Source organism: Aspergillus sclerotioniger (genome assembly GCF_003184525.1).
Source record: "Aspergillus sclerotioniger CBS 115572 chromosome Unknown BO94scaffold_5, whole genome shotgun sequence".
Lineage (NCBI taxonomy): Eukaryota > Fungi > Ascomycota > Eurotiomycetes > Eurotiales > Aspergillaceae > Aspergillus > Aspergillus sclerotioniger.
Window position 1 is genome coordinate 1,261,916 of NW_020290995.1, and position 23,413 is coordinate 1,285,328.

The 23,413-nt window shown below is 52.4% G+C and overlaps 10 protein-coding genes across 10 annotated transcripts; 3 read left to right on the plus strand and 7 right to left on the minus strand.

Moving 5' to 3' along the window:
* Positions 1-452: 452 nt before the first annotated feature.
* On the plus strand, positions 453-2,111 carry BO94DRAFT_532277 (ribonucleotide-diphosphate reductase subunit RNR2). The gene is made up of 4 exons (XM_025611090.1): positions 453-590; positions 667-897; positions 988-1,321; positions 1,371-2,111. The coding sequence occupies exons 1-4, from the start codon at positions 561-563 to the stop codon at positions 1,970-1,972; spliced, it is 1,197 nt and encodes a 398-aa protein (XP_025471093.1). The 5' UTR covers positions 453-560; the 3' UTR covers positions 1,973-2,111.
* Positions 2,096-2,995, minus strand: BO94DRAFT_328733 (SRP9/SRP21 family protein). The gene has a single exon (XM_025606959.1). It carries the CDS (start codon positions 2,833-2,835, stop codon positions 2,218-2,220), a length of 618 nt encoding a protein of 205 aa, XP_025471094.1. The 5' UTR covers positions 2,836-2,995; the 3' UTR covers positions 2,096-2,217.
* A 138-nt stretch (positions 2,996-3,133) lies between these two features.
* Positions 3,134-6,545, minus strand: BO94DRAFT_532278 (WD40 repeat domain-containing protein). The gene is made up of 5 exons (XM_025611091.1): positions 6,121-6,545; positions 5,859-6,025; positions 5,639-5,802; positions 5,002-5,542; positions 3,134-4,954 (listed from the first exon to the last, which is right to left on the minus strand). The coding sequence occupies exons 1-5, from the start codon at positions 6,329-6,331 to the stop codon at positions 3,260-3,262; spliced, it is 2,778 nt and encodes a 925-aa protein (XP_025471095.1). The 5' UTR covers positions 6,332-6,545; the 3' UTR covers positions 3,134-3,259.
* Positions 6,546-7,066: 521 nt separating this feature from the next.
* Positions 7,067-8,856, minus strand: BO94DRAFT_458187 (general substrate transporter; the record flags this gene model as incomplete). The annotated part of the gene is made up of 5 exons (XM_025607778.1): positions 7,067-7,225; positions 7,274-8,272; positions 8,315-8,500; positions 8,549-8,688; positions 8,733-8,856. 5 exons carry the CDS (start codon positions 8,854-8,856, stop codon positions 7,067-7,069), a joined length of 1,608 nt encoding a protein of 535 aa, XP_025471096.1.
* Positions 8,857-10,178: 1,322 nt separating this feature from the next.
* BO94DRAFT_563775 (uncharacterized protein) lies at positions 10,179-11,463 on the minus strand (the record flags this gene model as incomplete). The annotated part of the gene is made up of 3 exons (XM_025614376.1): positions 10,179-10,984; positions 11,043-11,339; positions 11,397-11,463. The coding sequence occupies 3 exons, from the start codon at positions 11,461-11,463 to the stop codon at positions 10,179-10,181; spliced, it is 1,170 nt and encodes a 389-aa protein (XP_025471097.1).
* A 691-nt stretch (positions 11,464-12,154) lies between these two features.
* Positions 12,155-13,074, plus strand: BO94DRAFT_532280 (uncharacterized protein). Its single transcript, XM_025611092.1, has one exon. The coding sequence runs from the start codon at positions 12,259-12,261 to the stop codon at positions 12,829-12,831; it is 573 nt and encodes a 190-aa protein (XP_025471098.1). The 5' UTR covers positions 12,155-12,258; the 3' UTR covers positions 12,832-13,074.
* A 499-nt stretch (positions 13,075-13,573) lies between these two features.
* On the minus strand, positions 13,574-14,623 carry BO94DRAFT_613392 (uncharacterized protein). Its single transcript, XM_025616698.1, has one exon. The coding sequence runs from the start codon at positions 14,495-14,497 to the stop codon at positions 13,739-13,741; it is 759 nt and encodes a 252-aa protein (XP_025471099.1). The 5' UTR covers positions 14,498-14,623; the 3' UTR covers positions 13,574-13,738.
* Positions 14,624-15,161: 538 nt separating this feature from the next.
* Positions 15,162-16,040, minus strand: BO94DRAFT_532281 (glutathione S-transferase family protein). The gene has a single exon (XM_025611093.1). It carries the CDS (start codon positions 15,962-15,964, stop codon positions 15,290-15,292), a length of 675 nt encoding a protein of 224 aa, XP_025471100.1. The 5' UTR covers positions 15,965-16,040; the 3' UTR covers positions 15,162-15,289.
* Positions 16,041-16,245: 205 nt separating this feature from the next.
* On the plus strand, positions 16,246-17,892 carry BO94DRAFT_328842 (NmrA-like family protein). The gene is made up of 4 exons (XM_025606960.1): positions 16,246-16,505; positions 16,569-17,379; positions 17,424-17,586; positions 17,634-17,892. Exons 2-4 carry the CDS (start codon positions 16,590-16,592, stop codon positions 17,788-17,790), a joined length of 1,110 nt encoding a protein of 369 aa, XP_025471101.1. The 5' UTR covers positions 16,246-16,505; positions 16,569-16,589; the 3' UTR covers positions 17,791-17,892.
* On the minus strand, positions 17,550-20,225 carry BO94DRAFT_563780 (Zn(II)2Cys6 transcription factor; the record flags this gene model as incomplete). The annotated part of the gene is made up of 4 exons (XM_025614377.1): positions 17,550-18,247; positions 18,287-19,530; positions 19,603-19,915; positions 20,221-20,225. 4 exons carry the CDS (start codon positions 20,223-20,225, stop codon positions 17,995-17,997), a joined length of 1,815 nt encoding a protein of 604 aa, XP_025471102.1. The 3' UTR covers positions 17,550-17,994.
* Positions 20,226-23,413: the final 3,188 nt, after the last annotated feature.

Sequence of the window (23,413 nt, forward strand, 5' to 3'; positions counted from 1 at the left end):
CAAACATGGTCGCTAGGGACTACAGTGTAGCTTGATCGAGGGGTAGACGGAGTTTGATCAGATAAGATAGCAGCTGGACGACGTAGCGCATTCTAGGCATCTCCCTCTGGAGTCTGGAGTCTGAACAGGCACCAGCCCTTCTGGGAATGTGGAGAGACAAACCTGCTGCAAGGTCCAGCTAATGATACAGCCATTTGGTTCAGTGGAGATCTAGAGCGTCGGATGGCACAGCGGCCGGTGGTCTGATAGCGCCGTTTTGGAGGAGGAATCCGCAGCAAGGGACGTGACGACGCGACGGACATCAACAACCCACCCGGATCAACAGTTGTTCCGCCAGCCACCGGGGCAAAATTCGCGCCAAATCACGTGTGCGACGTGACTAGCCCGTCGCGCTAAGGATCACGCTCCTCGTCTGAGCGAGTATTTCTGTCGCCTCGCCCTCCTTTGCTGCAGCTCTTTCTTCAGTCTCATCCACCAGCTCAGTCTTTTGGAGTGTTTCTGTGTCTGTGTGATCAATTCTCGTCACTGTTGTCTCTCTCACTCTTCACACACTCAACATCATGTCTGTCCAACTCACTCCCTCCAAGCAGGTAAGTGATGTCACGTCTCGCCTCCCACGCTCGACGCGTTGTTAGAGCCAATTAAGCTAACAGAAGCTATTTCCAGGCTGCGTCCTCCCTCGAGAACCTCAAGATGAGCGATTCGCCCGTGAAGAAGCTCAACTTTGGCGCTGCCGACAAGGAGAACACCCCCTCCACCTTCGACACCGAGAAGCCTGTCGAGAAGCCCGTCGAAGCCCCCAAGGTCGCCCCCGGCATTAAGGAGATGGAGGCCAACGAGCCTCTGCTCCAGGAGAACCCCCACCGTTTCGTTCTTTTCCCCATCAAGTACCACGAGGTGAGTGGCACACCGCTACGCGTCACGCGTAAAGTGGTTTCGACATCCCGCGCGTCACGAGCATGCGCTAACGGATTTCGCACCCCACAGATCTGGCAGATGTACAAGAAGGCCGAGGCCTCTTTCTGGACCGCCGAAGAGATCGATCTTTCCAAGGATCTGCACGACTGGCACAACCGCCTCAACGACGATGAGCGCTACTTCATTTCTCACGTTCTTGCTTTCTTCGCGGCATCGGATGGCATTGTCAACGAGAACCTGGTCGAGCGCTTCAGCGGCGAGGTCCAGGTCCCCGAGGCTCGTTGTTTCTACGGATTCCAGATCATGATGGAGAACATTCACTCCGAGACCTACTCTCTGCTTATCGACACATACATCAAGGAGCCCAAGCAGCGCACCTACCTCTTCGATGCTATTGATACCAGTATGTACTGCGAACCGGATTGTGATTGGACAATTGCTGACATGCACAGTTCCTTGCATTGCCAAGAAGGCCGAATGGGCCATCAAGTGGATCCAGGACCGCGAATCAACATTCGCCCAGCGTCTGGTTGCCTTTGCCGCCGTGGAAGGTATCTTCTTCTCGGGATCTTTCGCTTCCATCTTCTGGCTGAAGAAGCGTGGTCTCATGCCGGGCCTGACCTTCTCTAACGAGCTCATCTCTCGTGACGAGGGTCTGCACACTGACTTTGCCTGCCTGCTGTTCTCGCACCTGAACAACCGTCCCAGCAAGCAGATGGTCGAGGACATCATTGTTGAGGCTGTCGGCATCGAGCAGGAGTTCCTGACGGACGCTCTGCCCTGTGCTCTGCTGGGCATGAACTCGAAGCTGATGTGCCAGTACATCGAGTTCGTTGCCGACCGACTGCTGGTGGCTCTGGGTAACAAGAAGTACTACAACGCGACCAACCCATTCGACTTTATGGAGTCGATCTCGCTGGCGGGCAAGACCAACTTCTTCGAGAAGCGGGTGGGTGACTACCAGAAGGCCGGTGTGATGGCCAGCACGAAGAAGAAGGAAGAGGAGGAGACCAAGACCTCCTCTGGCGGTCTCAGCTTCGACGAGGACTTTTAGATGATGCCACTATACCCGGTTGTTGGCACAGCCACGATATTGCTTTGGTTTATGGGATTTCAGTATAGCATGGGATTGGCGTTGGAAGGTATAATGTTAATGCAGTATTTAGATGAATGTAAATTGGATGATACTACTATACCACTTGTAATTTGTAAATCCAGCTACCAGGTGAACTACCAGGTCAACTACCACCCTCACTAAACGTTCATCCTAAACACCACCAAAACAATAACCCACACCAATCAAACAAACAAATCCATTAATAGAAATAAAATACAACGAAAAGAAGAATCACCTCTTCCCCTTCCCCCCCTTCTTCCCTCCTTTCCCCCCTTTCCCTGTTTTCCCAGCAGCACCCGCAGTACCATTCCCATTCCCACTCCCCCCTCTCCCCCATCCACACCCTGATTCCCAGAAGAAACATCCCCCATCACCACATCCTTATCCCCATCCTTATCCCCCCCAACACCAACACCCCCAGAAGAAAGAATGGTATTCCCCAACCCCAACCCCTCCACATCCGCCCCCGCCGCCAACTTCCCCAAAGAAGTAATCAGTCGTCCCACTTCCGCCCCCTTATTCGTTTTGTATTTTAGACAGATTCCCGTCCCGGGGTGGAAGGTTTTGAGTTCGAGGGTTGCGATGCGCGGTTTGGGTTCTGATGCTGGGGTGGGGTCTGTGGTTGTGGGTGTGCGTGGGAAGGTGTATTTTGTTGTTATTCTCTGCGTTTGGTTGGTTAGTGTTGGTGGATTGGGGTGAGTTGGGGTGGGTTGGGTTGGGTTGCGTACCGTGTCTGGGTAGGCTTGGAGGAGGAGAGAGGATTGTTCGAGGTAGGATTGGGTGGTTGGGAGGTAGGGCATTTTGGTGGTTGTTGATATAATCTTGGGTGGTGTGATGGTGGGTGATTGAGGAGGTAGGTTGGTAGGTAATGAGGTAGGTAGGTAGGTAGGTAGGTGGTGGTGGTGGTGATGGTGAGCTGTATTTCTGCTAGTGCTGTGGTGGTGTGGGTGTTGTTTGCGGCGGAGCGCGGAGGTGAGGTGCGGGCGGTGTGCTGGCGCCGTTCACCGTTTGGCTGTGGGTTTACTTCTTACGGAGTCAAGCCAAGGATGCTGTAGCTACTGACTGTCTCGTACTTTTTGTTTATGGTTTAGGTATACACTCCAGAAATCATTATTTATTCATCAGTCGTCCCTCGTATATCGCCTATCTTCCATAGTAGGCTATTGTACATACATACACAAACTGGTAATTACATCCCTCCCATACTATGTCCACTATACAATGCTAACTGATCGGTCGCGCACACCGCACACATACCAATCGCTGCTTACCATTGCGCGCCTTGGTCGCTCGGAAATTCGTCCCTCGGCAATTATCGCATTTCAGGACCTCCCCGTCCTCCCCGTCGCCGTTCGATGACGCATAGTCGCTGCTTAACGCACTGCCTAAGCTTAGCTGGCGCTCTCCCGGCACGGACAGGCGATGGGGACTGAGGAGTCGGTTGCTGTCGGTTCGTTTGCGGTTCTGGATCGCCATTGCGTCGTGCGCGATCTTGTTGTAGAATGCGTAGCTTTGGTCGCCTTGTAGCCACAGTGGGTTCTCTTTGTCTCCGCCGCGGGGGAACCAGGTAGTCGGCTGGTTCCGGGACGGGTCGAGTGTGGTGGTGTGGCCGTTGTGTCGGGTTGTGTCGCCGCTGGAGCGCTGGCTGTCGAGGGAGTTTTTGTATGCGGAGGTGGGCGAGGAGGTGGTGAGGCCGGAGCGCGAGTCGGGGCGTGGGATTCGCCCTGGGCTGGAGTAGCCTGGTAGGTCGCGGAGGGATTTGTGCGGGGAGGGACTGCGGGTGCGCGGGGTGCGCATGCCGGAGCGGTTCCCATGGCGGATGACCGAGTTGCGCCAGGAGATGATCCGTTCAGAGGGCGTCTTGTTCAGGGAATCCTTGCCGATGGAGGAGGCGATGCTGTGGCGCGCCGAGTTGGTGCGGCGCAGGATGCGCCGGGAGATGGTCGAATGCGTGTCCCAGCTGTCGTAGCGCCGTTTCTGGTACGCGCAGTCCTGTCGAAGTACCTTGATCTTCCCCGCGTAGTCGGCTACGATGAGAATGTTGCCGTCCGGGTGCGAGGACCGGGAGAGATACGTCGGGGATTCTTGGGCCAGTTTGCTGGCGCCGGAATTGCGGTTCGTCCGTCCGTTCTCCCTGTCGGCTTGGCTGACGAGGGTGACTGGGGGCGGGTTGCAGATGTCGTAGATGGGATCCTCTGAAAAGGCCAGCACCTGTTTGGCTCGCGTTGGGGCCATGATGGCGGCCGTCACCAGGGCCGACTGGGTGTCGAAGATCTCGACGGCACGTTTGTCGGCGTCCTTCTCCATGGGGCCAACCGGCCAGACGTAGGTGCGGCGATCCTCACTGCCGCAGATGATGTGTTTGCCGTCGTTGCTGAAGGAGGCGCGGATCTGGCTGCATGAATTCTCGTTGCCGCGGTATTTGGCCTCGAGGGTGCGGTCGCGGAAGTTGTAGAGGCGAATGCGCGAGTCGTTGCTGGTGATCAGCAGCTTGACGTCGCCGTGGGGATCGCCCGTGGGCAGGCTGATGGTGTCGATGCCCGTGATCTTGCTGCCTTTGGCGTTGCGGCCACGCGCGGACCGCACGTGGATTTGCCCGACGGCCTTCAGCCCATCGGTCTCGTAGATATTGCACAGTCCGTTCAGACTGCCCGAGACGGAATATCGCCCGTCAGGCGTGAACGCCACGGCGGTGATCATGTCCGGCACCGTGGCCACAAACGCCACGCTCTTGTCCGGGATGCTCCACAGGCGCAACTTGGTGTCCAGCGACCCGGCCAGAAAGAAGCGGTCATCGCGCGGGTGGAACTGGATGGAGGTGACGAAATCGCTGTGCTTGAAGCAGCACAGACACTCGGGCCGGCTGACATGCCACAGCCGGACTGTCTTGTCCATGGACGACGAAAGCAGGAAATTGTTCTGTGGCCGTATTAGTGACCTCCTTCACCTCTCGTCAGTCATGGTACCTTGCTCCAGCTGAGATCCAGGATACTGCCGGTATGCCCTTCGTACACCTGGACCGGCTGGCTTTTGAACACCTGCGCATTCAGCCGAGGCGCGTCGTCGTCTCCCTTGGGCTGGCTGGGTTCGCGATCATCCGCCGACGCCACCACCTGCCAGACGCGCACCTTTCGGTCCTGACCGGCTGCAGCCAGGTATTTGCCGTCATTGGAAAAGACCAGAGCCCAGATGGCCTTGCCCGTATACCGCTCGTTCTGGGGACCGGCCGTGGAGATGGCCGCATCCCGGTCCGATACACTCGCCGAATCGTCGGCGCCGTCCAGCTCCTGCGCCAGGAAGACCCGGTTGAAGGTCTTTTCTTTCTTGTAGTTGGCGCGCACGCGGATGTACTTGGGAGGAGGTGGAAATCGCGGAACGAACCCTATCGGCTGGGCGGCAACGTCGGGATCCATGCGGGTGGTTTCAGGTTCGGAGACATCGTCTTCTTCCAAGAACTGGTCTTTTTTCTTACCAGGGATAATGCGACTGAGGAAGGAGACTCCTTTCCTGTTCATATGAATCACGATTAGTGGAGATGCCTAGAAGATGTCGAAAAAGCAAGGCAGGTGACCGTGCGGGGTAAAGAACAGCTGGCTTACTTACTTCTTCTCCTTGGGAGGCTTCGGGTGCAACACCGTCTCTCCCCGCGCTGACCCATGGTCCATCGACCCTCGAGGATCACTTCCGCCCAGCTCGGCCTCGGTCGACGCTCGTCCTAGCAGCTTCAGGGGGATAGTTTTCTGCGTGTTGGTGCGCTTGATGATATGCTGTCGCGACCGGTCAATCAGTTGCTCGCGCTCCAAGGCACGGGACAGGGCCTTACTTGGGACAAGGGATCGATGGCGCTGGAATCGGCGGTGGACTGCACCAGGCTTGGAGATGAGGCCAGATTCTTGACGGAGCCGTTGCTCGCCGCCGGAAGGGTGCGGGAGTCTTTCCTGGCATGTTGTTGGTATCCGCTCGACGCGGAGGCCAGATCGGATACCGAGCCTATGCAGAACCATCATGCCTGTGAGCCCGCATGACCGGGGAATAAAGGAATGTCTGGACAGGCCGACTGACCGGGTCGGGAATGGATGACATACCGATGGGAAAACTTTGCGAGGAACGGAGGAGGCCGGGACTGGGGATGCCGGGGCTGTGGTCGCCCCGGTTGAGAAAGGTCGGGCTATTGGTGGCCGAGGTGGACAAATCGTGCTGGACAATGGTCGAGGACGAGGCATTGGTGGTGATGATGGCCGGCACCGTGGAAGCCCGCGAGTGCGCGCCTCGCTCGTCGCGCATTCCCTCCGCCATGGCTCGGGTGTCGCCGGGAACGGCGCATGGGATTGGTGGGAGGACACACGGCAACCGTCCGGGAGACCCGACGGATGGGAAGGGGGAAGAAGGGGAAGAAGGGGAAGAAAGGGCTGAAGACGAGCAAGGGAGAAGGATTTATTAGTGATTAGGGCCGGGGAAAAGAGCGGAGGACGTGGAGGAGCAGATGAAGGCTGGACTGCTGGAGACTGGAGTGGCCGTTGGCAATGGCACTAACTCAGAGGCCGGTTATTAATATCCGAATCCACAGATGACATCAAACAGGTCGATGAAACGCTGGGTCGGATGCCAGGGCCGCTGGTTCATCGGGGCCCATGCATGTCAAGCTTTTCATTGCATGGTTCACCGACAAGGGCTCTGCATCGATCGATGCCTGTAGCTTTCTTGCGACCGTCTTTTGAATCTTGATTAAATGCACGCGGGAATCACCCGAGTCACCACCCACTTGACTGACTGACTGACTTGGACCCCCACATGGATCATGGATGGGTTCTTGCCACCCAACCCTAATCATGGACAGCCCAATGAACGGCCTCATCGGGGCTCGACTGGGCCTGTGCTGGATTCCTCCACCAATTGCTCCCCAGCCAAGCGTCTCCGGGGTTGCAGTTGCATCAGTCCCTTCCAGGAGAATATCCGACAGTTAAACCCGAGTGGATTTGTGAATTCTAATCTTTGTTTTGACTCCAAGCTAGAACTGCACGTGTCGGATGGCTATTCCACCTCCCCGACCATCTCCGACTTGCCCCGCTCGTGGATCGCCTGCACCTCCAACTCTTCGTCCTCCTCCTTCGCGTACGCCACTTGATAAACCGTGTACCATGGCCGTTGAAACAGTCCGTCCAGCGCCTCCAGCGACCGTCCCGTCGTGTCCTGTTCTGTCAGCCCACGCCTGCCATCATCACTTCCAGAGTCACTCACCGGCATCGCGAAAAACACATACACCAACGAGACCAGACAGATGCATGCGAAAAATGCAAAAGCCCCCCACTCGTGCGTCACTTCGAGCAAATCGGGGGTTGCTCGTGAGCAGCCAAAGGCAAACAGCCAGTGACACGCCATGCCCATCGACACCGCCAGCGATCGGATGCGAATGGGGAAAATCTCCGCCCCGATCAAAAAGGGCATCGAGAACCAGCCGATGACCCACCCGACCCCATGCAGGAAGATGGCGGCGATCGCGCCCGTGGACGCCCGCGACGCGCTCGGCGCGTGGAGCAGGGCCGTTGTCGTCATCCCACGCGTAATGCCCAGGTAACACGCCAGGTAGGCCAGCGTGGTGATCTGCAGGGTGATGCCCGCCATCAGGGACCGCCGGCGGCCCACGAAGTCGACGATGACTAGGGAAAAGACCAGCACGCAGGCAAACTTGACCGCTGCATAGATGCCGGTGGTCAGCGACGCGGTATCTCCTGATGTCCCCAGGTAGCCGAGAATGGTCGGCAGGTACTGGGTGATCGCGTTGCCACCCGACCATTGCGAGAACAGATGTGCCATGAACACCAGGAAGAACCGACGACGGTTCTCCACGGGGACGAACGTCTCCTTGAGCAGACGCCATTGCGATGCATCCGTGACGGCCTCCCGCTCTTGCAGGATCTGATACTCCATGACTGCAATCTCTGTGACCACCGTGGGGTGATTCCTGGGCAGGTGTCGCAGCCGGGCCAGCACCAACACGGCCTGCGTTCGTCGTCCGACGTACAGCAGCCAGCGCGGCGATTCTTCGCAGGTCAGCATACCCAAACCCCAGATTGCGGCAGGGAGCAGCTGAATCAGAGTCGGGAACATCCACTGCATGTCGGTGCCGTCGTACGTTTTGGTGATGCTATAGTTGATGAAGAAGCCAAACACGACTCCTAGTTGTTGACAGGCGGTGTACTGCAGTGCCAGAAGTCCTCGGATCGTCTTGGGTGCAATCTGCAGGGGTCAGTCGGTTCCACATGGCTTGGGGCAACGTACCTCGGAGATGTACATCGGGGGCGTGACGGTCATGCCGCCCACCCCAAGGCCCGAGATAAGTCTGGATACATAGAGTCCGGCCAGGTTTCCATTGCACAGGCCCTGCCCTAAGATTCCACCCACATACACCAGGGTGGAGAGCCGCATTGTCCACCGCCGTCCAATTCGATCATTGAAAGGCAAGCACTATACCGGATCACTTAGTTGGGTCTAGGATTGGAGTGGGCAGCCTACCGCAAGACAGCCCAAGGCCATTCCGGCCGTGAAGATGGATACGATCCATCCTTTGGTATTGGCATATTGTTCGGGGGATTGTTGATCGAGTCCGAACTTGATACGGAACTGGGATTGCACGACCAGACATGCGATGTTTCCTATCAAGCTGAGTACGATCATGACATATGGCTTGCTTTCTTACCCTCGTCAAACCCTCTGCTGATGCCTGACAGGGCGAAGATGGCGGTGTTGAGTAGCAGATACCAGTTGAAGACCCCGCGGGGGGAATCCTGGATGGCTTTTCGGGTTTCTGCGATGAGCCCCATGTTTCTCAGGAGGCGGCAGGCAGGACACAGACAGACACACGCGGTGAGATAGGCAGCGCGAGAAGCAGCGGAGTCACAGGCTCGAGCTGTGATCTTATACATGGTGAGGCTTGACACCGGACAAAATAACGCATGGTGGCGTGGGTGAAAATATCTCATGACCCTCACCAGCGAAGCAAGGAGCTCACCCTCACGGTGTCCACGGTATGTGCTGTATCCAGTGCAGACAGCTGTCGTAGCGAGATCGGGTCAGCGCATTCCATGAGGGATTTGTGCAACCTGGATATGCACGATAGGGATCTAGCGTGGTACTGCATGGGGTTACATGGCGGGTGATAGCCATTGCTTGAAACTTGGAAGACTGCTTCTGCAGTCTCAGACGTTCCGCGGTGCAGTTGGCCTGATCCTGGTCTTCCTTGCCGTTGAACTTCCTGCAAGGGTTGAAGTAATGCACGATATCAACGACACCAATCAAGCCATATTTGCTGCTGCATAGACATGGTTCATAGGACAAGCGAGGGCCCAAAATAGACAATCGAACCGGCTGGATCGTACGAGAATCGCAGTTACTTTCATTCTCTGCCGCCGGAATCACCGAACTCATGCGTTTCCCTCGTCGCTCTGGTGGTCGCGCTGGAATATCCCGCTAGATTGATACATTACTTACCCATACCTGGACCACCAAAGATGATTGTACTGATTAGGAGAATATCAGATGACTGCCAACACGAGAACGACATGACAATATGCGTCAGTCTTTCTATGTATTCATCTATCTCGAGTTTTATCTACTGCATCTTCTCTTTTTTTTATCCCGAAAAAAATAATAAAAATAAAATTAATGGGGGGTGGCCTATTTCAAGCCAATTGATCCAATCTTGCGTGTTCATTGTATCTGGAACCTTTTCCACGCCGACTGTCGTTGTCTACTTAGGCCTGTCAGGTTTTTGATTATATGGAATATTTATTTACGGCGCGTATCACCTCCTGTCCCGAGGAAAAGACACTTTTTTTCTAGACAGTTATGCTGATGCTTTGCTTTACACCAGAACACTCACCATTTTAATCCCTGCCATGCGTCCGTATATCATTCTATATCCATCTATCTATAGATAGATCTAGTACATAGTATAGCCGCATACAACCGGGAAGTTGAACCGCGACAAAATAGTACACGCAACCCACACAACCAAGTCCAAAATACACCCACGGTCAAAACAAAACGGACATATACATGCAAATAAACGATAGCAAAAGTCACAAACCAAAAACACGAGACGGAGTATAAGAGATTAGAAAAACTGGGGTTCCAAACAAGATACTTAGCTCCAGTACGGTTCATGCAACATTTTAATCATCGCGATATTCTTCCTCTTGTCCTCTTCCTTCTTTCTTGCAAGTTTGTTGAGCTTGTGCGCGGAAAGCGTGCCGAGCGGCATAGGTTCCCGGAATACACTGTCGGCTTTGCTAGCGAAGAATACCTCGAGGTATCTAGAATCATAAAGCCCAGGCATCTGGTCAGGGAGGTTCGCGGTCTGGAGAAACCAACGCAGTCCGCCGACAGTCGCAGGAACTTTGCACAGGCTTTCAGGACCCCCAAGCTGGATGGCAGCTTCGATGAATGACATAGCGACCTCGATGTAGACGAAGACGTTCTGCGCAGACGTGCTCGCGGGCCCTCGTCTGAATTCGATGGTCCCATGGGGGCTATTCAACAGGTAAAGAAAGTTCCATCCAAACATTTTATCGTGGTCCGGGTTCATGAGAAGGACCAGCTCTCTCATGTTGGTGGCTTGTTCGATGACGACTATGCTTTGGTTCCGCGTCAGATTGCGATGTCCGAAGTTAGCGTTATCCAACCAATTGCTTCGAGAATATTCATTGGAGAGCCTCGATTCCGGTAGGAGGGCTTCGAAGGCAGGCTCGAAGTGGATGATGCTCTGGCATATTTTCTTGAGATTGGTGAGCGAGTAGCCCCCTACCCGGGAGATATGGACATGTGTGCCACAACTGTCATTGGAGCTGATGTCGTAATGGAGGGAGAAAAACCTCCAGAGAAATTCGATGTGTTGACGCCATTGAGAGCCAGCGTGGGCGCGGAAAATCGGTGAAATACATTCAAGACCCCCTCTGCGGGATATTAGTAAACGGGGGATATCTCGAGTCTCTGGGATTTCATGACATACACGGTGCTTGCCCTTTATTTGGCGTCTCGATGGTTGAATCCGAATCAAGAGACCACTCGGCAAACTGGGGTCCCAAATATGCTTCATCGATTGCATTGTGCATTTGCGGGTGTCTGGTGGACCCTGTCTCGGCCAAATAGGCATTGTAGGTTGATGCAACCTTCTGAGAGAAGTCACGGATGCTGGGACTGGCACTGGATCTGCCACGAGGTTCCAACAAGAATTCGACTTCCACCCCGATGCCAAAACTACCGGGAGGGTATTTGGGAGCGTCTGGAGAAGCAATGGGTTTCGGTGCTAGCGATAGTATATAAGCATCACCGACCATTTACCTGATGTCCACAACCATCCAACATACCTGACGTTGTGGCGGAGGGGGTGCGGGGGGCGCAGGAGGAGGCGGGGGAGGGTTGTGTGACATGAGGGGTCAAGCGGGAGAGTGCTTGGATGTATTTTCGTATATATAGGACGAAGGAGATGAGGACAATTCTTAGACAAGACGAAGCTGAACAGATAGAAAGCACGCCGCGTCGTATTTGAGACTTTGAAGAGAGGGATGCAGGCTGGTACCCTATTTATGTCAATGGATACGGAATCACAGAGCACCCTTGACTTCTGGTGTACGCCGGGGTGTATTAGAATAGAAACCCTCGGCGGCTCCATGGGGGTGTCTTCGGCGCGTGTAGCATCTCAAGCAAAACACCACGATAGCCAACCGTCAAACTAGGATGGCGTCAAGGGGTCACAATATGACCCACGAAGGAATTAGGCGTTGATATAGCAGGGCGTGCGATTGGCCGAGCACATGGTTACCACGCACGTCGTGAGCGCCGATCCCCAGTAGCCGCCATACTCGCTGTCCCGAGACACAAACCAGATGGATGCTATTCAGTAGCAGAGTACACTACTAGTATTAGGTACCTAGGCCTAAGCGGATTCAATCATTGATCCTTGTTCCTTGTATGTGGAAATCGAGATTGCTGATTGGCTGAGGAAGACACCCGATGATTACATAAGTAATACGCGGGCTGGCCTTGTCCTTTACTCGGCATTTTTCGCGACTTGATTGGTTCCCTCCTCTTTCAATAATGACCTGGGATCGCATCGCATCGCATCGCCTCCCTTTCTATATGAAGCCTACCAATCCCCCGTCAATCCCCTTGTAGCTAGCTCTCTCTATTTCTCTATTTCCCCCTCCTTTGTTACAGCCATCGCAATGTCTCCTCCAACCGCCACCGACCAAGGCAGCCGCCCAGCCCCTCCCCCACCGCCCCCGCCGGAGGATCCTCATTCCAAAATCTCCCCCTTTGTTCTCAAGCTGAGGAGTGCTCCTCGCGGTTACTTCTACGAAGCACCAGAACCGTCTCCCTGGGTGGATTTGTTTGATGCCCCGACGGGTCCATACTTCTTATATGGCACACTGACAGACCCTTCCATGATCGCGGAAATTCTCGGCCTAGACGAGGAACCCACTCTGCGACCCGCTTACATCATGGGCTATCGATGTAAGCTGTGGGGTCAATACCCGGTCTACCATGTCCGCAGTGTGGAAGATGGTGAGAAACTGGCGGCGTATGAGACGAACAATTATCGCGCAAGCCCGTGTATCATCATGTATACTGATGGCAAGGAGCCGGTGAAGGAATACGGCTCGACTTTCAAGTTTGTGGGTAACAAGAAAGATTTGAGTGAGGGGGTGTTTGATCTAAGGGTGTGGTTGAAGATGATGGGGAGACATGCGGCGGTGGAGAAGCTGGATGCTGCGAAGAGGATTGCTGTTCCGGAATGAATTCTTTTGTCTTACGTCTTGTATTTCATGGCGATGGAGGATTTGGAGGCAATTAATGCATAACGGTTAAATGGGCGTGTGGTGTGGATGATATCAGATACAGCCAGCAGACAAAGAATTAGGTCTGGGTATGTGCTGCTGATACATAGCCTCTTATACTGGTCAAGCTCCTTGTGATCGCGACATGGAGTCCGTACCGTCTTGTTGCCTAGGACTAACGTGCAAATATTCTTTGAAGAGGGCCAATAACTTAGACAGCCGTCACAGTTAGGGCTATACTCGATATACCCACAATTTCCTTAACAATAGATCCATGATATTACTTGTCAAAGGGACTAAAAAGGATTTATTCCATCTGACTGCTAGTGTAGAAGGTAGAAGATTAGCCGACACACTCCACTTGAACAGAGAAACGAGTAATCTAATAGTAACTAAATATACGATTTGAATATTAAGATTCAGTAAACCTATGTACACTTGAACTCTGACTATGGCCGGTCTAGTTTAGACTGTGTACTAGGAGACACAATAGTTTCTAGACTTATAATCTCAAGCTATCAATCAATTTGTAAATCGAAAGGAAATCATATATCCATTCTGATTATTAATATGAAAGATAATAACTATATGTTCCAACGCAGCTCTCTTGAGCAGAATATGGTGCAACTAAATACAAGATACTACAAACATTAACATCTAGTAATCTTATCTGGACTCAAACCCTGGTTATTCTGATTTAGAGTGTATTATTAGAGACAAAGCAGCTTCCAAACCTATAACCTGTCAAAGCTTACTATTACAGAGACCAAAAAGAATCTACCCCTTCTAATGACTAGCATATAAAGTAGAAGCTATTCCAACATTACTCGAAGAATCAACAATAAAGACAACACTAGTCCCATGAATATCACGCACCCACCACCATCAACACCATAACATACATCCCCCCTCCCAACCCTAACCCCAAAACCCTAAGAATCCCCTCTAAGAAAACACCACCCCTCAAACCTCCCCCCCAACCCCCCAAATGCTCCTCCCACCTCTCCACCCCCACCTCCCTAACCCCCTTAACCTCTTTCTTCCCATCCGTGACCAAAAACCCCCACTCGAAGGCAACAACCGGCCTCACCACCCGACTCATCAGACAATCATCCACATAGACCAGAAACGTCCGCGCAGTCCAATCCATCTCTGTGGCGTCGGGGTAGGCAGGCGCGTCGAACATGGTGGGTAGGTGGCCGAAGTAGGCGAAGGGGGTGTTGGTGCTGGAGGTTAGGGGGAGGGGGTCGTGGGTCCATGTTTCTATTTCTTTCTTTTTTTCGGTGTCTTTTGAGGATAGGGAGGGGGAAGGGGGTTCAGATGGGGGCTGGGAGCGGACGAATTGGATCCAGCCGTAGAGGGAGGCGTAGCCGGTTGGTGGTGGTGTACTTGTGGAGGGTTGAGATGGGGTGAGTGTGGCTTGGCAGATGGGAAAGTCGAGGAAGGAGGTGATGGGGGTGGAGGGGAAGAGGAGGTGGAAGCCCACGTCGCGTGGGGAGGTGTTGCGGGTGATGGTGATGGTTAGGGTTAGGGGGGCGCGGTTGGGGATGGTGAGGGGGATGGTGAGGGTTTGGGGGGTTGTTGTTGTTGGTGGTGCGGTGGTGGGGGTGTCGGGTGTGGAGGTCATTTTAAATTGGGTGGTTGTGGTGTTTGTTTAGTAGATAGGTGGGTGGATGGATGGTTGTAGTGGTGGAGGTGAGAGGGGGGTAGAATAGGGTTATATACTGCATCTGATATACTAGGCAGTCGTTAATCATTGCCGTGGTAACAGGGATGGTGAGATTGGGCACAAGAACCAGTAGATTCTTATAGTAATATGATAAGGAATCATGTTGCCTGGCGTTAGTTGCTAATGCTACTAGTATAGGGCTTACTGTTTGTAGCTATCGGCATTGGGATAGGTCAAGCGCCACGCTAGGACTGACCCACTTGTTGATTGCTTAATGCAATAACCATGCAGTCCAATAGTCCAATGCTAGCTGCTTATCAATGACGGATGGAAACAGTCACGCTAATCGTAACAACGGTGCCGATCAGGGTGACATTAGTTTCATCCTATCAGTATTACACTGGTCAGCGCATGGACAACTCCATGCATCTGTATAATATACTACCGGAATTAGTCTGATTCCTTGCTTTCATAAATAATCTCAAAATAGGCAAATTGTAACAGGCATGAAAAATGACAGAATTTCCCAACTAGACCAAAAGAGATACCTCTTAGTTTAGTGGAACAATTCCAAGGTGAATAGTTCCAACAATAAACACTAGGTTGGGGTTCAGATGTTAAGCAGATGTCCCAGGAAAATACTCAGTTTATTATATTCACATACTTGCCGAGCAAGTCGTACACACGTCACTAGTTGTTATACAAGCTGCATCCGTAACCAAGACAGATATACATCGCCACCCTAAACGGCTACAACAGAGATTTCACAGGCGCAGCAGCCGTAAGCACCGGCACCAAATCCGGATCCCCCTTCTCCATAGCCCGCTTGTAAGCCTCACGCTGGCCAATGCGTTCCAAATACCGCACAATATTCGGATAATCATCCAGACCGTACGGGATGAACAGCCGTAGCGTCGTCAACGGGAAAACAGACACGCAATCTGCCGCGGTGAACTCGTCCCCGGCTAGATACCGGGACTTGCTCAGTTGCTTCTCCATCGCCTCGCACGTCGCTTTCACGCGGGCTTCGGACATTTTTGAAACAAAGTCCTCGTCACTACCTCTTAGTCGACCGAACATCAGGCCCATGAAAGCCGGCATTGTAGACCCGTTCGCCCGGTGCAGCCAGAACACGTAGTCTGCGTAGTTGGGGTGGCTTGGAGGTACCACGATACGTCCGTTGCCGTATTTGGTCAGGATGTATTCTGTGATGGCCATGGTCTCACCAAGGATGACTCCATTGTCCTCGATAATCGGGGCGGTACCCGACCAGTGCAGCTGGCGGTACTCATCCGGAGCCTGCAGTGTGGGTTGTTGCCGGTCGTAGCATTTGAGGTTGTAGGGGATGCCGAGTTCTTCGCAGAGCCAGATGATTCTCTCCGATTGAGAAAGTCGCAGGTGGTGAATGGTGAGTCCAGATGACATGGTGCAAGAAAGACGAATGTAGAGGTGTGTTGAATGAATATTAACTGCAGGAACTGGATTGCAAACTTAAAATAAGGGATGAAGAATGCTGAATCACCATGTCTTCCCGCTGTGGATCCCTATGCGAATAACCTCGGAACCCGGATGTTATAATTCGGATCGGGTTGCCCGTTGCCGAATGTCACGCCAGTGACAGTGGAGCTGAGAAAAAGGGATGCATAAATCCTTTGCTGTCTCGTTCATCAACGTCATAGCAATGACTCAGACTATACTTGACTGAGACCGAGGGTCAGTTTGCCTCACCAGGACACTTGTCTGTCTCAATGTCGCCGGGACAATCTCAAATGTAGTTGACCGCAAGGAGTATCACTGCAAAACTATGGTTGCATTGTATGAAGCCACATATTGAAGCACTGGCAAATCCAGTAGAGCATATAGACCTTCACTGTCACGGGACAGGGTGGCTACTCCCAGTCTATTGACACTCTTTGACAGATGCGACAGCGGGTTGAGAGTCGTGTTTCCCAAATATCAAGTCAGAGTAGGTGACACCCATCAGCTGTTCTCGACCTGATCATACTAATAAGAAATTCGAAGAATGTAGGTTGAAGAAGATGGGCAGACGATGAATAAGGTTTCTCATCTCGGGCCTGTTTTAAGTCCCGGTGGCGGCCCTGACAAATCCGCAACCCAACTATACCAGTATAAAACATCGACCCCAGACGGATTAAAGACAACAACAAACATCTGCATCTCTGTCTCTTACTTCACAACATCTCATTACTCTTTAACCCCCCATACAAACAAAATGAAGGTAGGAATCGCAGGCATCACTGGCAAGTTTGCCCGTCTTCTGGCCACGCACCTTCTGGCACACGAAGAAGCCAACATCAAGGGATTCTGTCGCACTCCGTCCAAGGTGCCCGAGAGCATCAGTTCATCTCCCCGGGTCGAATTGATCCAAGGTGAAGCCTTTGACCGCGAGGCGGTTCGCTCCTTTGTTCAGGGCTGCGACGTCGTCGTCTGCTGCTATCTGGGCGATGACGAGTTGATGGTTGATGGCCAGAAGCTGCTCATCGATGCCTGTGATGAGCTCCAGGTTGCCCGCTACGTGGCGAGTGATTGGGCCCTGGACTATACAAAGCTGCAGCTGGGCCAGCTGTTCCCTAAAGATCCCATGATCCATGTCAAGGCGTATCTGGAGACAAAGACCAATGTCGCTGGAGTTCATGTTCTCATTGGCGGATTCATGGAGCCGGTGTTGAGCCCCTTTTTCAATATCCTCGATCCTAGCACCATGACCTTTAGGTACTGGGGTGAGGGAGATGAGATCATGGAGGGAACGACTTATGATGATGCGGCTCGCTATACGGCGACGGTTGTCTTGGATTCTACTGCCACCGGAGTTCTTCGCTGTAAGTGCTTGTTGACCGCTTGAGAGCTTGACTGACCTGTGAAGTTGTCGGTGGCCGTGCCAGCATCCGCGATATTGCTAGCTCGTTTGAGAAGGTGTATGGAGTGAAGCCCACTCTGGAAAAGCGCGGCTCGTTGGACGAGTTGTATAAGCATATGCACGCCCTGCGATCTGAAAACCCGCAGAACATCTACGGATATATGGCCCTGTAAGCATGCTGCTTGATCATTTGTTTGTATCGTACTGACCACTTAGCTTCTTCTACTACTACTGGATCAACGGCCAGACATTTGTCGGCCCGCAGTTGGACAACGCCCGGTATCCCGAAATCAAGCCTGTGGATTGGGAGGGATATATGTCCAAGTGGCCGGTTGACAAGCTACCCACCTCCTACTTTGCGCTGAGCATGTAATGTGGCCGCCGGACTATGTGAAGCCATCACCGTGTATAGAATATTAAATCAATCTGAAGATTTCAAGTAATGTCAAGGTGGCGGTAATAATGTAACAGTGCTCAGTCAGTGCCGTCATCATCAGACATCCTAAGTGTAATAGAATGGTAGAGATTACCGGAAACACGGCTTGAATGGCAGTAATTAACAACGGTGCAATAACGGCTAAGTGTTCTCTCCAAGCATGACCTCATTTAAAAACTCCATTGGCGCCATATCCTCACCACTTCGACTCAGAGTTGCATTCTCAGTCTCGTGGCCATCTATCAGAGGCGCTGTAAACTTAGATGCCTCCGGATCGGCAATCAATCGCAAGGTGCTGTCTACGTTAGTCGCAGTACGTCCATGCACCGCAGCTGCTTGCTCCATGAGACGTGAGATGGGCTTCATCATCACCCCTCCCCTTTGATAGTCCCGGCTGGCCCACCGTTCAACGGCTTGATTCACTACAACCCACGCTCGATCCGTCTCGGGTGATGGGGCCTGGGCACACATCTCAGCCAGAATGAATGTCACGGCATGCCATTGCATGTAGGACTCAAAGAGCCAAGACCATTTCGAGGTCCTCGGATCGGTCTCCAACAGATAGGCAAACTCTACCACCTCGACGGCAGTCAAAAACAACTGTTCCTGGTTTGGAGATACCGATGCGAGGTCATTTAGCTGCCACTGTGGGAGATGGGTGACCAGCCACAATCGTGCCAAGGCCAGCCGGATAACAGTCGCTGTGGTCCATTGAATTGGGATGGATACGTCGCAGAACCGGAGGTATCGCTCCTGCAACCTTGCGTGGATCTTTTCTAGTTCGTACAAACGGCTCTCCAAGTCCAGATCTTCATGCACGCTAGACCCAGTGTTGGTAGTCCGGCGAACGAAAACGGTCATTTCACATCGGATCAAGCAGAATGTCATTTCAGAAAAGCCGACATGCTCCTCGGGTAGTGCTATAGACTCGGGTGCAATGTCAGAGTCATTGATGTTCAAGGGCAACCTCGTGTCATAGCTTCCCTCAGTAATGAGATTTCCCGTGGGATAGGACTCAGATGATTGGGTATCTAATAGATAGATGGACCACCATAGCCGCCGACGCATTTCAGTTTCAAATGGTGTCAACCCGAAGTGCGTCCCGTCGCGATGGATTCCAAGGCCTTGGGCCAGCCGATGCACAGCCGCTACCATGGTCCAGACAAAGTCGGCATCTCCTGCACCTCGGAGACAAGTGAGAAAGAGCACGGTTGCCTGGAGGACGGGTAGACACCGTGATTGGAGAAAACCCGCTCGAGACAGGGCTTGCTGGGTAGCAAAGCGATAGCGCTGTAGAACCACCGAGTGTTCTTCCCCCAGGTAACGAAGACAATCGTCCGGTCTCAAACTGGTTGCTGCAGCGAAATAGACTGCAAAGACCACAGCCTCGGAGGATCGGTCGAGATACTCGGAGTTGGTGGAAGCTTTGGTGATCATTCTATGGAGAGATAGCTTGTGAAAGATTGCGACGACGGGTGCTACATTCTGCTCGTAAGTCTGCCACAGCCAAAGGCTGTGAGTGGTGTTGGGATGGTATTCACGGAGAGAATATGCGAGCGACGAGTAGCCAAAGACAAAGTAGTTGGTATCATTGCCTTGCTCTGGTTCTGCGCACCCCTTGTCGGGCGCTTCTGTGGTTTCTCCAGACGAGGCCACAATGTCCTGGAGCTCTTTGATCTAGTGACCGGCCGAGTGACAGATTAGTTGAAAATAATGCCCGGAGATTAATAAGTACTTTTCTGAACATACCTGGCCCCCGAGGCCAATCAAAGCCTCGTGATTGAGATACTGAGTCGAGTCTCCATCCACGATCAACGTGCCATCGTCTGCTGCACCAGGGCCAGCGCGGCGTGCTTCGGCACGATCCGACCCGCCTGTAAGCTCGGTGAGCTCCTGTTCGAGGGATTTCAGGCGAGCCACCAGCTCCGCCTTCAAGGGTCGTTTCTTTCTCCGCGGGGCGCGACCGGGACCAGGAAAGACGCAGTCCAGGCCGAGTCGAACACAATGGTTGCACGGCACGGTTTTGCTACAACGGATCTTCTTCCGGTTGCACCGATGGCAGCTCCGCTCGCCGCCGCCGGTGGAACATGGATGGGTGGGTGCTAAATCAGCCATCTGCCGCGTTACTCCGAGTCGACAAGGGATTGCAACTCCTGGTGAATCCTGGATCTTCATCGAGGCGGAAGGAATGCCAAGGCGATGACGAAGCGGAGATGATCGTCGGCCTGGATTTCAAGGCCGAGGGGCGGAAATTAGTCAATACTAGTCAGTACTAGTCAATACTGGTCAGTACTGGTGGCGTCTCGGGGCCGACACCGACGCCGAGGCCGAGATTTCTCATCAACTCCGCTAGCAGCCCACGTGTACGCCATCGTACGCCATCCCGAGGTGGCTGAAGTCATTCTCAGCACGGTCTCAATCTAAGACCGAAGTCCGAGGGGCTGAACTAATCTGTAGATGGCTGAACTTTTGATCATCTTGGCAAGATGCATGACCGCTTTGCTTACTGTAATCTATATAACTATGGTTGAGGGGCAGAGGAATTGGTGTCTGTATAACCACACAACTCCAATCTTCACCCTGATCTCAGATACAGTACAACTATAACAACCCATTGCTCGCATCCAGCAAAATGAGCGCGGTATTAATCACCGGCGCGACGGGAAAACAAGGAGGTTCCCTCATTCGAAACCTCATCTCCCGAAAGCCCCCTTCGAGATCCTTGCCGTCACTCGAGATCCTCGCCGTCACTCGAGACCCCACTTCCGCTTCGGCCCAACGGCTCAAACAGCTATCCCCCACTACAGTATCAAGTTGGTACAAGGCAACCTAGATAACCCCGCAGACATCTTCCACAACGCCCGCACACAGACCACTTCTCCCATTTGGGGCGTCTTCAGTGTCCAGGTACAGTATCTTGCACAATTACCATGCCTACCCCAGATTCTCCAAATTCTTTCCCAATCCCTAGCCTTATTACACTAGCCTGTATACGGTTAGACGGGCATATTAGTGCTCTTGGCACTAATGGACACGTTTTGTAATTTTGATGACCTTACTTCTTAACCTTACAGTAGTACACGTAAGAGGAATACCGCAATCTAGAAGCTTCCGTGTCCAGGCAACGCTCCAACAGGGGCACCTCACTGTTGTTTTACGACTTTCTCTTCAAACATACTGTCAAGTTGCTATACTGCCAAAGGTAGTACAGCGATGGCACCACACCTATCGCCATCAAAGATCCAGCTTATATGCTCTATGACGAGTTGCGGCATGTCTATCTCGAAAACCGCTAAAGCTGCCGAATGCAGTAAGCAGGCGGTCAAATATATCCGCTCCAACCTGCGGGTCTTCGGCTCTCCTAGAGCACCGCCAACTCGAGTTGGCCGAGCGAGATTAATCACACCGGTCATGCTGGAAGCACTATGCGAACACCTTCTCGAAAAGCCTGGCTTGTACCTAGACGAGATGGCAATGTTCATCTGGGACGAGTTTGGCCTGTAAGTAGCAACCAGCAGCATAAGCAGAGCGCTTTCCTCGGTCGGTTGGTCCAAAAAGACGGTTCAGCAGAGAGCAAAAGAGCAGAATCCCGATCTACGCGACGAATATAACCATGACATATCTGAATTCAAGTCATACCAACTGGTGTTCGTTGATGAATCTGGATGTGACAGGCGGATAGGATTTAGACGCACGGGCTGGGCCCCTAGTGGTATTGCACCAGTGCAAGTATCCCAGTTTCATCGCGATCAACGTTACCAGATTCTCCCTGCATACTCCCAGGATGGTATTGTCTTGTTCCGCATCTTCAATGGCACAACAGACGCAGTTGTCTTTGAGGAGTTCATTGAAGATCTCCTTCGGTACTGTAGGAAGTACCCAGAAGAAAGGTCCGTGCTTGTAACGGATAATGCTGCATTTCATCACTCCGAGCGAGTAGAGCAGTTATGCTCTGAGAAGGGTGTTAAGTTAATATTTCTACCGCCGTACTCGCCTGATCTGAACCCAATTGAAGAGTTCTTTGCCGAGCTGAAGGCCTTTATAAGGCGACATTGGTATCTCTACGAGGAAGACCCTAGTCAAGGCTTTGAAAATTACCTCACACAATGCGTGGATACAGTAGGAGCTCGAGAGAATAGTGCCAGAGGCCATTTCAGGCATGCGGGTCTAGTAATAGATGAGGTACAATGAAGGAATATATTCAACATGTATATAAAAATATCCATAGATCGGCTGCTAAATTACAGTTAATTATGCGTTTCCATAGACAATTGTTTACCTTTCTCAAAACTGGTATGCGGTTGCAAATGTCTCACTCCATCATGCAGGTACATGCCACGAGAAGAGTGAACCGGTGCGCTTCAATCGCAAGCCGGTAGCTCAGCCGCAAGCGGCGTGGCTTATGTGAGGCTAACAAAACATCACGTGCAAGGCAAGCTCCCAAGTGCTTCGACGTTCTTAGCGAGACAACTTCATCAAAAGCCTTAGTCCAGGCCGTCCGTATAACAGCCCCTTGTCAGTGTCATAGGCTGTTCGCAAATACTCATTCAATGATTTCTCGCGCGCTTCTGGAGGGTCAGCTCGTACCGGATGCTCATGAGCCTCATATTCAAACTCAGGAGGTGCAATCCGAGGACGCAATTGTGGCATAATTTGGCACCGCAGCGACAGCTATTGCCGATATCCGTCAGATTTGGAGTTGTGGGAACCCTCCCCCACAACCCATAAAAAAGGCAAAAAAAAGGCAAAAAAAAAAAAAAAAAAAGAAAAAAGAAAAAAGAAAAAGGAAAAGAAAGGATGAGTCTGGCAAATCTGGCAATCTGTCAACACCCTTCCTGTTCAAATCTCGCCATCCTGGCATCTCGGTGCTTATATGAAGTGCTCGAGGCGTCCAAGTGGAATATGTCAATGATCCTGTCTATCATTCTTTCTAGCTTGTCAGCAGCTGCTTTCCCTAGTGTGAAACACGTCTCTTGGATGAATGCTAACATGCTCTGGACACTTAGGCTTCTTGGTGGCATTTATTCCCTCGAGGAGATGGTCTCTCTCCACTTGAGCCATGGGAACAAACTCTATCGCATACCCCAACTCCTTGTTTTCAGCACCGAAAATACCACCATCTGGTCACTGTCCTCCCCCTAGCCGTACGTTTTTGGGATATTCCACACGCTTGTCACGATCCCAGTCTAGCCAACCAGGTCTCCACGATGATGCTCAATTGAATAGTGGAGGAACAGAAGATGAGCATCTGTCCTCTATATCCTATTTGATCGAGTGGCAGGTGACCCTTAATAACCGGGTCGTAGCAAAAGATACAGAACAACACCTGGTTTCAGGGCCCAGTTCGTATTGGCAGAAGATTAAGCAGAAGGCTGAAAGTGTGCTACATGGGGAAATAGTCCGTCACGACGAGTGAGTTAGACGATACTACAGTATCTGTAAATGAATGTTCATAGCGGGATCTTCCTAAGCGTTTTGAGAAGACTGATATCGTCTGGACAGCTAAAAATAGGCAGAGCCTCATGTGGCAAAATCTACTTCGTCAGCCTAAGAAGCAGCT